This window comes from Hemiscyllium ocellatum, chromosome 15, assembly GCF_020745735.1.
Source record: "Hemiscyllium ocellatum isolate sHemOce1 chromosome 15, sHemOce1.pat.X.cur, whole genome shotgun sequence".
NCBI classification, from domain to species: Eukaryota; Metazoa; Chordata; class Chondrichthyes; order Orectolobiformes; family Hemiscylliidae; genus Hemiscyllium; species Hemiscyllium ocellatum.
The window spans coordinates 14,025,016-14,039,168 of NC_083415.1; the positions used below are offsets into that span (position 1 = coordinate 14,025,016).

The 14,153-nt window shown below is 42.4% G+C and overlaps 1 protein-coding gene across 1 annotated transcript; it reads left to right on the forward strand.

Moving 5' to 3' along the window:
• The first annotated feature begins 9,474 nt into the window (after positions 1 to 9,474).
• neurl2 (neuralized E3 ubiquitin protein ligase 2) lies at positions 9,475 to 12,542 on the forward strand. Its single transcript, XM_060835973.1, has 2 exons — positions 9,475 to 10,161; positions 11,296 to 12,542. Exons 1-2 carry the CDS (start codon positions 9,480 to 9,482, stop codon positions 11,409 to 11,411), a joined length of 798 nt encoding a protein of 265 aa, XP_060691956.1. The 5' UTR covers positions 9,475 to 9,479; the 3' UTR covers positions 11,412 to 12,542.
• The last annotated feature ends 1,611 nt before the right edge of the window (positions 12,543 to 14,153 follow it).

A 14,153-nucleotide genomic window follows, 5' to 3' on the forward strand; every position in this document is an offset into this window, starting at 1 on the left:
GAAAAGACTTTGCCTATTTACCTATCCATGCCCCTCATAATTTTGTAAACCTTTATAAGGTCACCCCCTCAGCCTCCGACACTCCAGGGTAAACAGCCCCAGCCTGTTCAGCCTCTCCCTATAGCTAAAGTCCTCCAACCCTGGTAACATCCTTGTAAATCTTTTCTGAACCCTTTCAAGTTTCACAACATCTTTCCGATAGGAAGGAGACCAGAATTGCACGCAATATTCCAACAGTGGCCTAACCAATGTCCTGTACAGCCGCAACATGACCTCCCAACTCCTGTACTCAATACTCTGACCAATAAAGGAAAGCATACCAAACGCCGCCTTCACTATCCTATCTACATATGACTCTACTTTCAAGGAGCTATGAACCTGCACTCCAAGGTCTCTTTGTTCAGCAACACTCCCTAGGACCTTACCATTAAATGTATTATTCCTGCTAAGATTTGCTTTCCCAAAATGCAGCACCTCAGATTTATCTGAATTAAACTCCAGCTGCCACCTCACAGCCCATTGGCCCATCTGGGCAAGATCCTGTTGTAATCGGAGGTAACCCTCTTCGCTGTCCACTACACCTCCAATTTAGGTGTCATCTGCAAACTTACTAACAGTACCTCTTATGCTTGCATCCAAATCATTTATGTAAATGACAAAAAGTAGAGGACCCAGCACCGATCCTTGTGGCACAGGCTTCCAGTCTGAAAAACAACCCACCATCACCACCCTCTATCTTCTACCCTTGAGACAGTTCTGTATCCAAATGACTAATTCTCCCTGTATTCCATGAGATCTAACCTTGCTAATCAGTCTCCCATGGGGAACCTTGTTGAATGCCTTACTAAAGTCCACATAGGTCACGTCTGCCACTCTGCCCTCATCAATTCTCTTTGTTACTTCTTCAAAAATCTCAATCAAGTTTGTGAGACATGATTTCCCACGCACAAAGCCATGTTGACTATCCCTAATCAGTCCTTGCCTTTCCAAATACATGTATGTCTTGTTCCTCAGGATTCCCTCCAACAACTTGCCCACCACCGAGGTCAGGCTTACCGATCTATAGTTCCCTGGCTTGTCTTTACCGCCCTTCTTAAACAGCGGCACCACGTTTGCCAACCTCCAGTCTTCCCGCACCTCACCTGTGACTATCGATGATACAAATATCTCAGCCAGAGGCCCAGCAATCACTTCTCTGGCTTCCCACAGAGGTCAGACATAGAGTTAGCATTTCAAATTCAGTATAACTCCACTTTGGAAGTGGGCTTGACCAATCCAATTGGACAATCACTTTTTCTGTATTGGAATTAGGGGCAGTAGTACACCATTCAGTCTTTCAGCCTCTGAACTGACTGCACTCCGTGCTCTCTAACCCATTTGTTGACAAGGCTGGTGCTGTTCTTGTCTGGTGTACGGACCTCTACGTTGCAGAGACTAAGCACCAGCTGTCAGATATCACCTCCTGGACTATGACTCTGCCATCAAGCATCAGGTCATTGTGTCTACAATGATCACCAAACTCATGTCCTCTAGGGATCTCACCCTAACAGCCTCCCAGCTCCTAGTCTCCCAGCTCTGTACAGAGTCAAAAAGTGTGGTGCTGGAAGAGCACAGCCAGACAGGCAGCATCCGAGGAGCAGGAGAGTCAAAGTTTTGAGCATAAGCTCTTCATCAGAAATCAGTCGCCTTCTCTTCAACATGGCATGCAATCACTTTTATACGTAACTCCCCTACAGAATGGTCTCAGGGGTCTCTGCTTCTTCTTGGAAAAAAATGGCCTGAACTGTCCCCATTCACCACTGCCCTACTCTGCCTGGCTGATTTTGTCCTCACTTTGAACCACTTGCTTTTTAACACCTCTCACTTTCATTTGGTCAAAAGTATGACCATGGATACATACAGGGACCCCAGTTATTCCTCTCTGTGGGATACATGGAAAATTTCTTTTTCCAGTTCTACTGGGGCACCTTCCCACAACTCTTTCTCTGGTTCATCAATGATGTAATTGGTGCTGCTTCCCTCTCTCATCCTAAACTGGAAAAATGATCAAATTTGCTTCCAATTTCCATTCTACTCTCACATTCTCTTGATCTATCTCTGAGCCCTCCCTTCTCCTCCTCGATTTTGCCATTTCTATTTCTGGGGATAGGCTGGCTTTTGATATCCATTACAAATCCCTGAATTCACTCAGTTACCTGGACTATACATCCTCCACACCCTGCTTCCAGTAAGAACTATATTCCATTCTCCCAGTTTCTTCATCTCCATTGCATCAAAGGCATCCAAATGGGTATATAAATAGGAAGGGTTCAGACGGGCATGGGCCAAGTGCTAGCAAATGGGACTAGATGAGTTTAGGATGTCTGGTTGGCATGGACAAGTTAAACTTAAAAGTCTACTTCTCTACTCTATCATTCTATGACTCTATCTGTTCTGACAATGCCACCTTCACAGGGGACTCTCAGAATTGTTCACCTTTTCCTTCAACCAATGATTCCCTACTACCATTGTTGACAGGGTCCCAGCCATGTCTAGCCCATCGCTCATACTTCTGCCCTCACTGCTTCTTTTTCCTCTCACAACAAAGATAGAGTCCCCCTGACCCTCACTTATCACCCACCAGCCTCATCGTAAGCTGCCACTTCCATCACCTCCAACTGGATGCCACTACCAGACAAATTTTTCCCTTCCCTCCTTTGTCAGCATTCCCCAGGGACCTTCCCCTGTCATCGCTGAAGATGTAACATTTCCTTCCTCCTCACTATCCAAGGTCCTAGGCACACCTTCCGGGTGAAAGAGTGATTTACCTGGTCTTCGCTCGATCTAGTCTTCTGCATTCACTGTTCCCAATGTGGTTTCCTCTACTTTGGAGTAATGAAATGCAGACTGGGTGACCATTTTGCAGAACACTTATGTTCTGTCTGCAAGAATAACTCAGAGTTTCCATTTGCCTGACGCGTCAATACACTATCATGTTCCCATGCCAACATTTCTATTGCAGGCCAACTGCAGTGTTTCAGTAAGCCTCAGCACAAACTCAAAGAATAACATCTAATTTTCTACTTGGGCACTGAAGCCTCCAGGACTCAGCATTGTGTCATAGAGTCTCAGAGATGTACAGCATGGAAACAGACCCTTCAGTCCAACTTAATGCCGACCAGATATCCGAACTAAATCTAGTCCCATTTGCCAACATTTGGTCCATATCTTTTGAAACTCTTCCTATTCATATGCACATCAAGATGTTTTTTAAATGTTGTAGTTGTACCAGCTTTCACCACTTCCTCTGGCAACTCATTCCATACACACACAACCCAATGCCTGAAAAGTTGCCCCTTCGGTCCCTTTTAAATTTCTTCCCCCTTACATAAACCTATGCCTTCTAGTTCAGGACTCCTCAACCCCAGGCAAAGACCTTGTTTATTTACCCTATCCCTGCCCTTCATGATTTTATAAACTGCTAAGGTCATCCCTCAGCCTCTGATACTGCAGGTAAAACAGCCCCAGCCTTTTTAGTCTCTTCCTATAGATTAAACCCTCCAACTCTGGCAACATTCTTGTAAATCTTTTCTGAACACTTTCAATTTTTACACCATCCTTCCAATAAGAGTGAGACCAGAATTGTACACAATATTCCAGAAGTGGCCTAACCAATGTCCTGTATCGCTGCAAAATGACAATCCAACTCCTATACTCAATGCTCTGACCACTAAAAGAAATCATACGAAATGCCTTCTTCACTATCCTGTCTACCTGCAACTCCACTTTCAAGGAAGTATGAACCTGCCCTCCAAGGTCTCTTTGTTCAGCCACACTCCCCAGGACCTTACCATTAAGTGTCTGAGTCCAATAATTTTAGAACCACATTCCATTCTTCCTTGGTTTTTTTACCCACCCCAACACCCAGTCATGCTATGTTTTTAGCACATTCAACCCACTTTCACTCACTCTCAGGCCTATTATTGCATTTCATGTTTCCCTTTGCATAAAACCATCAGATATGTTGTGCCATTCGATCTTGGCTTTTATGTTTCTCAACTCTGTTCTCCTTCCAGCACAGACTACTATTCTCTGCTACCTTCAGCTCTCATTGTCACTTCTTCACCTTCTCTTCTATCCTGACCTATCATCCATTATACTTTCAATTACCTCCCCTTTTGATATCTCTCTCTTTCTCTCTCTCTCTTTCTTTCTTTCTATCTCTCTCTTTCTCTTTCTCTCTCCCTCTCTTTCTCTCTCTGTGGGTACCACATCGACCTCTCTGCTCACCCTCACCACCCTGTCATCTTCAGCATAAATATCAGGACTTTTTTCTAATTGCTATTAGTTCTGAAGAAGAGTCACCAGACGCAAAGCATTCACTCTGCTTTCTTTCTATAGATGCAAGGAATTCACAGACTGCCACAAAACTCAAAGTAAAGCTGAGACCAAAAGTCTCCCTCTCTTAAGTTATGCTGCTCATTACAGTGATGCCCACATACCATTTAACAATAAATAAAGAGCATGCTGTGTGCACAATTGTACTTTTATATTCCCTTGGTTGACTGGTGGTTGAGGTGCCATTTACTATGATTGATGGAAGATCATGAGTTTATAATTGTTTTGCAATGTGTCATATTCTTTAAAATATTGAAGTTTTTCAAACTGACAGTTGCTGACTTACTATTGGTCTTAAAGATAATCTTAAAAATGTGTAGCCTGTGCAATGTAACCTGATACTGCTGATGTTGAACAACGTTGTCTACTTATGTTCAGATCCACTGTTGATGTACAGTGTGACGTATGTCTATGAGCAGTCCAAGCTGCCAAAGTAAGCTGCGGCAAGAGTGAACCATGATTTATGTGGCACAGGTCTAGCCCATCCCCACTTGTAGTCACCTGAGCCATTATCCATTTTATATGGAAGTCGAAAATGGACTGTGTTCATAGAGAAACACTATAACAAAGCTTTAGCCGAAAGGTGAGAAATGAACCAGCATTACTCTCATCATGAAGGCTTTTTTTGCCTAGAAGCTTCAACAAGTGCAATTCCTCTGTATGCAAGCATTGAGTGGCATTACTGAGATTCATTCCGTGATGCAAAGGATGGGTCTGGCCACATTTCCATAGCATGTTCCACTCAGTTCGACTTGCATTATCACCAATTACTTTTGAATGAGTCTATGCAAAGCACGTTTTGAGAAGATTTGTAGCCCAGGTTGAGGTTCTGGATGTAGGTTTGCTCGCTGAGCTGCAAGATTAGTTTTCACAGATTTCATTACCACACGAGGTAACCTCGTCAGTGAGCCTCCAGATGAAGCACTGGTCATATGGCCTGCTTTATATTTATGTTTTTAGGTTTTCTTGGGTCGGCAATGTCATTTCCTGTGGTGATGTCATTTCCTTTTCTTTTTCTCGGGGGGTGGTAAATGGGATCCAAGTCAATATGTTTGTTGATAGCGTTCCAGTTGGAATGCCATACTTCCAGGAATGTCTCTGTTTGGCTTGTCCTAGGATGGATATGTTGTCCCAGTTGAAGTGAGGTCTTTCCTCATCTATATGTAAAGATACTAGTGAGAGTGTGTCATGTCTTTTTGTGGCTAGTTGATGTTCATGTATCCTGGTGACTATGTTTCTGCCTATTTTCCAATGTAGTGTTTGTTACATGCAAAAAACTTTTGACGATAGGTCTATAATTTCCCGATGAAGGGCTTTTGCCCGAAACATCGATTTTCATGCTCCTCAAATGCTGCCTGACCAGCTGTGCTTTTCCAGCACCACTCTAATCTTGACTCTATCAACTAGTGGTCGACTCATAATGTTATTCAGGCCCTGAAAGAGAAAGGGACGATATATCCTGTTGGATGTTTCCCTGAACCGCTTTGAAATTATTTGCAGAATACCTGGGCGGCAAGGTGGTACAGTGGTTAGCACTGCTGCCTCACAGCGCCTGAGACCCGGGTTCAATTCCCGACTCAGGCGACTGACTGTGTGGAGTTTGCATGTTCTCCCCGTGTCTGCGTGGGTTTCCTCCGGGTGCTCCGGTTTCCTCCCACAGTCCAAAAATGTGCGGGTCAGGTGAATTGGCCATGCTAAATTGCCCGTAGTGTTAGGTAAGAGGTAAATGTAGGGGTATGGGTGGGTTGCGCTTCGGCGGGTCGGTGTGGACTTGTTGGGCCGAAGGGCCTGTTTCCACACTGTAAGTCTAATCTAATCTAATCTAAACTTCCAAAAAAACCTCTTCACCAGAGCTTTCAAACAAACACTAAGATGGAACTTGACAAGTAGTGAGAAAGACTTCCACCAGCAGGTCCTTCCTCATCTCCTGAGAGTTACGTCCTCCACACATTATCCTCAATTTGTCCTCAACAGCATATTGCAGACTGCCAAATTCCATGCTGATGGGCTTACTGGAGACAGTGAGGTCTGCAGATGCTGGCGATCAGAGCTGAGAGTGTTTTGCTGGAAAAGCACAGCAGGTGTGGCAGTGTCCGAGGAGCAGGAAAATCATCGTTTCGGGCCAGAGCTCTTCATCGGGAATGAGGCTGGGAGCCTTGGGGTGGAGAGATAAAAGAGATGGGGGTGGGGGTGGGGAGAAGTTAGCTGAGAGTGCAATAGGTCGATGGAGTTGGGGATAAAGGTGATAGGTTGGAGAGGAGGTTGGAGTGGAGAAGTGGGAAGGAAGATTGACAGGTGGGATAGGTCATGAGGGTGGTGCTGAGCTGGAAGGTTGGAACTGGAGTAAGGTGGGGGGAGGGGAAATTAGGAAACTGGTGAAGTCCACATTGATACCCTAGGGTTGTGGGTTCCGAGGTGGGAGATAAGGAGTTCTTCCTCCAGGCGTTGGGTGGTGAGGGAGTGGGATAGAGGAGGTCCAGGACCTGCATGTCCTTGGCACAGTGGGAGGGTTGAAATATTCAGCCATGGGATTATGGGGTTGGTTGGTGTGGGTGTCCCAGAGATGTTCTCTAAAGCATTCTGCAAGAAGGCGTCCAGTCTCCCCAAAGTAGAGGAGACCACATCAGAAGCAATGAATACAACAAATGACATGTCTGGAAGTGCAGGTGAAACATTGATGGATGTGCAATGCTCCTTTGGGGCCTTGGATGGAGGTAAGGGGGGTGGTCTTTGCGAAAAACGGATAACGGTGGAGAGGAAATATATGCGGGACATGGATGAGATGCATTGCAGAGCATCTTCAATCACGTGGGAGGGGAAAGTTTGGTCTTTAAAGAAGATTTAGGTCTAGAAAGGGAAGGTGTCAGAGATGGTCCAGGTGGATTTAAGATCTGGGTGGAATATATTGGTGAAGTTGATGAACTGTTCGACCTCCTTGTGGGAGGTGGCGCCAATGCAGTCATCAATGTTGCAGAGGAAGAGGTGGGGAGTGGTGCCAGTGTGACTTCTTTAAAGATCAAAATTTCCCCTCCCACATGGTTGAAGATGCCCTCCAATGCATCTCATCCACACACTGCACCTCAGCCTTCAAGCCCCACTCCTCCAACCACAACAAGGATAGAACCCCCCTGGTCTTCACCTTCACTCCACCAATCTCCGCATAAATCACATCATCTGCCAACATTTCCGCCATCTACAATTGGACCCCACTACCAGGGATATATTTCCCTCCTCATCCCTATCCGCTTTCCGCAAAGACCATTCCCTCCATAATCCCCTGGTCAGGTCCACACACCCTAACAAGCCAACCTCCCCTCCTGGCACCTTCCTCTGCCACCACAGGAATTGCAAAGCCTGCGCCCACATCTTCCCCCTCACCTCCATCCAAGACCCCAAAGGAGACTTCCACATCCATCAAAGTTTCACCTGCACTTCCACACGTCATTTATTATATCTGTTGCTCCAGATTTGGGCGGCACGGTGGCACAGTGGTTAGCACTGCTGCCTCACAGCGCCTGAAACCCGGGTTCATTTCCCGACTCAGGCGACAGTCTGTGTGGAGTTTGCACGTTCTCCCCGTGTCTGCGTGGGTTTCCTCCGGGTGCTCCGGTTTCCTCCCACAGTCCAAAGATGTGTGGGTCAGGTGAATTGGCGATGCTAAATTGTCCGTAGTGTTAGGTAAGGGGTAAATGTAGGGGTATGGGTGGGTTTCGCTTCGGCGGGTCGGTGTGGACTTGTTGGGCCGAAGGGCCTGTTTCCACACTGTAAGTAATCTAATTAACATGCTGTCTCCTCTACATTGGGGAGACTGGGCGCCTTCTCGCAGTGTGCTTTAGAGAGCATCTCCAGGACATCCGCACAAATCAACCCCACCGCCCCATGGCTGAACATTTCAACCCTCGCTCCCACTCTGCCGAGGACATGCAGGTCCTGAGCCTCCTCCAGCGTTACTACCTCACCACCTGACGCCTGGAGGAAGAACGCCTCATCTTCCGCCTCAGAATCTTTCACCAGTTTCCTCATTTCCCTTCCCCCCACCTTACCCCAGTTCCAAACTGTCAGCTCAGCACCATCCTCATGACCTGTCTTACCTGCCAATCTTCCTTCCCACCTATCCGCTCCACCCTCCTCTCCAACCTAACACCTTGACCCCCACCTCCATCCACCTATTACACTCTCAGTTACCTTCTCTCCAACACCAGCGCCCTCCCATTTATCTCTCGACCCCTGAGGCATCCAGTCTCTTTGTTGATGAAGGGCTCTGGCCCAAAATGTCGATTTTCCTGCTCCTCGGATCCTGCCATACCTGCTGTGCTTTTCCAGCAACACACTGTCATAATAAAGCTTGGAGCAGCTGCCACTGAGTCTCAATGGGGAAAGATCACAGCTTTGTATATTGAGGGTCCAGAAACTGGATAAAATCCGTGTAGCTCGATGTTTGACCTGAAATAAATAGTGCAACTATTTACTGTATTTGTAAATGTAATGAGTAACAAACAGCACTGGAAGAAACGGATTAAGGTTTGCACCTTATTTAATGTCAACATTGAACAATCGTTTAATGTGCCTTTATAAGTAGTATGAATAAAGTACATTTTGATGATGGTGGTAATGGTCTGGGGGTGGGGGTGGGGGTTGTAAGTCTCTTATTAAAAAGATATTGCCTTTTAAAACTGCTCTCCTGGTAGGCACATGGAGTCACTGATGGATTCACAAGCCCTCTATGGGAGAAGTTATAAGATGGTACGTTGCATAGGGATCTTGACCCAAACCTTTTCTGTGACCTTTGGACCCCACTTATATCTGGACAAGGCTGCAACAGCTTAGGAAATATCCGCCAATGAACGTTGTTTCCCCCCCACAAGAGGCTACCTGACTAAAGTATTTCCTGTTTATGTTTCAGATTTCTGGCACCTGTTGCATTTTGCTTTTTTTTTCTATACTTTTTGTAGTTCATTTAGAAACATCTTGCTAAAGAGCAGGGTTAGTATGTAGGCTTCTGTTATATCAGTTTCTCCATACCAGCTGTCAGCCTCTGACCCAATACGTATCACAAATTCTTTCTGTGGTTAAAAATAGCAGAAGCAATAAGGATCACAGAAATGGCTGCAGTGTCAGATTCGTATATACGCTTCCACAATATCCATGGAACCAACGTGAGACTGGATGCTTCTCAGACCGAAGCGACAAGAACAGACAGCTTTGGGAATGGGGTTTGTTTCAGTAAAGAGCCTCTAGATCCTGATAAGATTTTCCTGATAGAAATTGCAGAGAAAGAATTAGGGTGGTGTGGGAATGTAAGGATTGGTTTGACAGCGCACAATCCAAAAAACTTAGAATCAGTTCCTGAATATTCTCTTCCCGATTTAGTAAACATGGGAAGCAGTTGGGTTTTTGCAATAACCAGGAATCACAATAAGGTCTCCACTGATGATCAGGAATCCAATCCTGCTCCACAGCCACTCTGTTCTACAGAGGCCTATCTGCAAATTGGAAAATGTAGGATCCCCAAGGACAAGTTGGTCGGAAGAAGCAGGCCAGGAAGGTACAGTCACCTCTTGGATGAATTGTATAAGACGAATATTCTTCCTGCAACTGCCAGAGGAAGCAGAGTTGGGGTCTTGTACACCACGCACGCTAATATGGGTGAAATGCACATTGTCATCAATGGGGAAGACATGGGTCCCTGTGCCAGAGGAATTCCCATTAACCAGCCTCTCTACGCTGTTGTAGATGTGTTTGCTTCCACTAAGACTGTGAGGATTATACAAGTGGACTATGGTTGTAAGTATCATCTAATCAATTTTATTACATTAATATAATCTTTCAAATAGAATTGTTCAATGGTTAATGTTTTGGCTGCACTCCTGACTGACTATGCATAAAACATTTTGCATCTTTACCTCTTAGACACACTGGAATAGAAACTAGTTTGATTTATTGAAATTCTGAAGAAGTACTACTTTGTATTTTACAAACCAAACTTAGTGAAGTCATGTAAGCATCTAAACTATATTCAGTGAATCTAAAGCAAAGTTTACTCAAAACCTTTATATATTGTAGTCGATTATTTCAGCATTCACTTCATGTCTGTTATATAAATAGGGAATCTATGTTGATAATGCACATTTTCTAATATTTTAACTACAATATAAAATTAATGTATAACATATCATACAAAGAACATGCTGTATAATTCCAGTGTATTCTGTTCGCTTCATATTTCCAGATTTCAGTTTTTTTTAATCTATGCTACAGCAGTACGTTTTAATCAATCAAATTATTAATAACATCATCAACAACTGGTCTGTCAGTGTTTTGCTGTATTATAAATTGAATTAATAGCTGAGTTGAATTGGCTCACAGCACGACTGCACAGTCATGTTTAAATTTAGGGAAATTGATTAGTGTTACATCCACCGAGATACAGTGAAAAGTGTTGTTTTGATAGACTTAGAATCGAACTTTAGAAGAGCAGAATGATTATTAGATATGTAAGAATAAGATTTGTTGCAGATAGCCTGCAAAATGTTGCTATGCTCTGGCACCAGACTGAATGGTGAAATAGCTACTTGTGTACACTGTACTGGAACAAAACCTGATAGGTATAATAAAACAAAGGTAATTTGCAATAGCAATACATAAAGCCAAGAAGTGTGTGAATTCAGATTTAAACTCTCCCTTCCAACCCTTTAGAGAGACAAGCAATTTTCATAAAAGATCAAGTGACTATCTTCCAATCAAGTCACTGTTTGGATTTGTGGCTCTTGTCAATTGTTAGTGTGCCTGGTTCAAACATTCATGAAAAACAGCTAAATACATAGCTCCTAACTGAGAGTTATATATCAAATGAATTGATACTTCTAGAATATATCACTTAATAATGCCATTTTCTATTTTCTGTTTTTATTTCTGCAGTTCCATCTCTACAGACACTGTGTCGTCAGCTTGTTCAGAAATGTATAATGCATAGACTGGCGATCGATTGGCTAGATCTACCTGACCCTTTAAAGAATTACTGCAAATATGAATGATTGTTGTTGATAAGTGTTGTTTGAAAAAATTGTTTGATCTTGATTCATGATGAAGAGAGTAAATCCATTTTATATTTGCATCCATGTTAGGAAAATCTCTAATTTTATGATTCAACGCAATAGTAAAGCTTATACCTTGGGATTAAAGGTTTTTGAGAAAAATAAAATATTGCAATTGGTTTGGGGAGAATAGACTTTGGGGGAATTACAATTCCAAAGTAAAGTTCTGTTGTGTTGCTGGGGATGGTGGTAAAAATATATTTACACCTATGATTTTTATGGCTACTTTGGCTTCTTGACTCTTGGAAAATGTTTTGAAGTTGTAATGTTATCCAGTGGGGTATTGTCATGTAGATGCCACAGTAGATCACCCACATAAAAGGAGCAGAAAGTAACTTGTAAACATGGGTTTTCTTTCTGAAATCAGTAAATCCATTATGAGCGGTATTATTTCAATAAAGATAAATTATTCATGTGGGTATCATAATCAGAAGGTTATTTTAAAAATAAAAAAACATTGGTTTTAAATCTCCATCTAGGATAGTGGCCCACCTGTGATATTGCCAGCAAAGTACCCTTTCAGGTGGGTTTTATCCATGTTTTTCATTTGAAACAAAGAGTCATCTTGGAATGCTGTGAACAGGCAAATTTGTATCTGCCCTGAGCCAGAACAAGGGGCACAGTAGTTGTTAGGAATCAGAGATGTTCCTGGGCTGGAGTAATGAAGCAGAATTCTGAGGGTGACCCACATTTGAAAGTACTTGACAAATTAAATTGTTGAAGCTGTTGAGCAAGGCCAGTGAAGAGATGTGCCAGTAGAAGAGAGATTGACAGTCACAGTCACAGACAGAGGGAGGGAGAGAGTTCAGAAAATCTAACTGCCAGACTGGAAAAGTGGAGATTCAAAATCAGTTCCTAACAGCTGTGACATACATTGGTTGGGACTCATGAAAAGTAAAGGAACCCACAAAATGTTACAGAATTTTGAGGAATTCTGAGGTAGAAATAAAATAAACCAGGACGTAGTCTGTTGAGATTATCAGGCTTAAAATAATTGCAAAATATATTGCTAAAGTAGTAGTTCTTGCTTTTCAGATTTTTGCACAGTAAAAGCTTTTATTTAAGACATTAAATCTGTGGGGGAATTTTCACTGTATGACTGGAACTTCAGTTTCTTTTGTTAAAAGTTAATAGTCTCCCTTAAGATCATAGCATCCATGTTACTTATTCCTTCATTAGTTTCTTCTTCTACTCTTAGAATAACAGTATGTGTTCTCACAAATAGAATGAAAAAAACTTTGAAATAATAGCTTATTTATTCACCAGTTAAAATGTCAAAATCCATTTCACTTGACCTCTGACTTTGTTTTTATAAATTATGTTACCAATTAAACGTGTTTTATTCCATGCATCTTCAGTCTCTCTCTCTCTCTCTCCATTTCCTTCCCATCTTTTACAGTGCCTCACACACTTGATTATAATTATCTTTAATGAATTGTATTTGATTTGGGTTCATTTTCTGAAAATTACAACATCTCATCATTATTTCTAATAGCTAATTTGTTCTTGCCTCACAGATTTTAATTCCATGTGTTTCAATTTAACTGCATGATTGGTAACTCATGGATTACCCTTTATGTGTAACCGTTAGTTAAAGGTGAAATTATCATTCTGGAGCTTTTGGTCTCAGTCATCACTATGTTTCAACAAGGTTGTGGCTTACTGTGTAACTACAAACCTAGAATAATCTTGATTTGGAGATGCTGGTGTTGGACTGGAGTGCACAAAGTTAAAAAATCACACAACACCAGGTTATAGTCCAACAGGTTTAATTGGAAGCACACTAGCTTGTCAATTGTCAATCACCTGATGAAGGAGCATCGCTTCGAAAGCTAGTATGCTTCCAATTAAACCTGTTGGACTATAACCTGGTGTTGTGTGATTTTTAACTTAGAATAATCTTATTACTGTGGAACTCAGATAGAAACCACTAGTCAAATGCTGATACTGAAAACTTGAAGGACAAGAGATTCAATAATCCATAGGTTATTAAAGAATCCAGAGAGCCCAATGCCACTTTATTGAAGTGACCTGTTGAAGTGGAGCAATGAAAAAACAGCTTTTCTTGTGAACCCCAAACTGGAAAACATGTAATAATGAATCTCCTGTGGAAATAAACATATGTTGGGAATCAGAAAAAGGAATCTCAGGTTTTGTCAACTCAATTACTGGGGAGGCCAGCAAAATAGACAAATTATGCCATTATCTAATTTATAACTCTCACCTGAAACTCAAAGATAAAATACTTTCTCAGATTCATCCAGATCGAGTTCATGAAAATGTCTTTCTTCAATGCTGAGTTATATTTTGTGACAATCATGTAACTGATGAGGAAGCTGCTAGAATTGGATGGAAAGGTCTTGGAAACTTGATATATAATTACTTGTTTGTACCCTTATGTTTTAGTAGCTACCTTGATTAGGTAGACAGGCAAGAACTTACTCCTTAGGTTTTGAAACTCAAGTTGTTTTAAAGGATAAAGTGTGTATCTCTAGTGAATGATGATGATAGTTATGGTAAATATATTTATTATGAAATAGGATGGGTTTATGCCTCCTGATTCAGTCCTTGTTTCTGTGAATGTCTCTTTATTATTTTTTGAAATCATCAATGAAACTACAGACCAAATTAGATCAAATTAAACCACACTAAAATTTAACAGTCTGCATACCAACCCTGTAG

Excerpts from the sequence above, each read along its gene's own strand:
- neurl2 (XM_060835973.1), top strand. The coding sequence starts at position 9,480 with ATGGCTGCAGTGTCAGATTCGTATATACGCTTCCACAATATCCATGGA. Across the intron at positions 10,162-11,295 it reads TATACAAGTGGACTATGGTT|TTCCATCTCTACAGACACTG; the intron begins GTAAGTATCATC and ends TTATTTCTGCAG.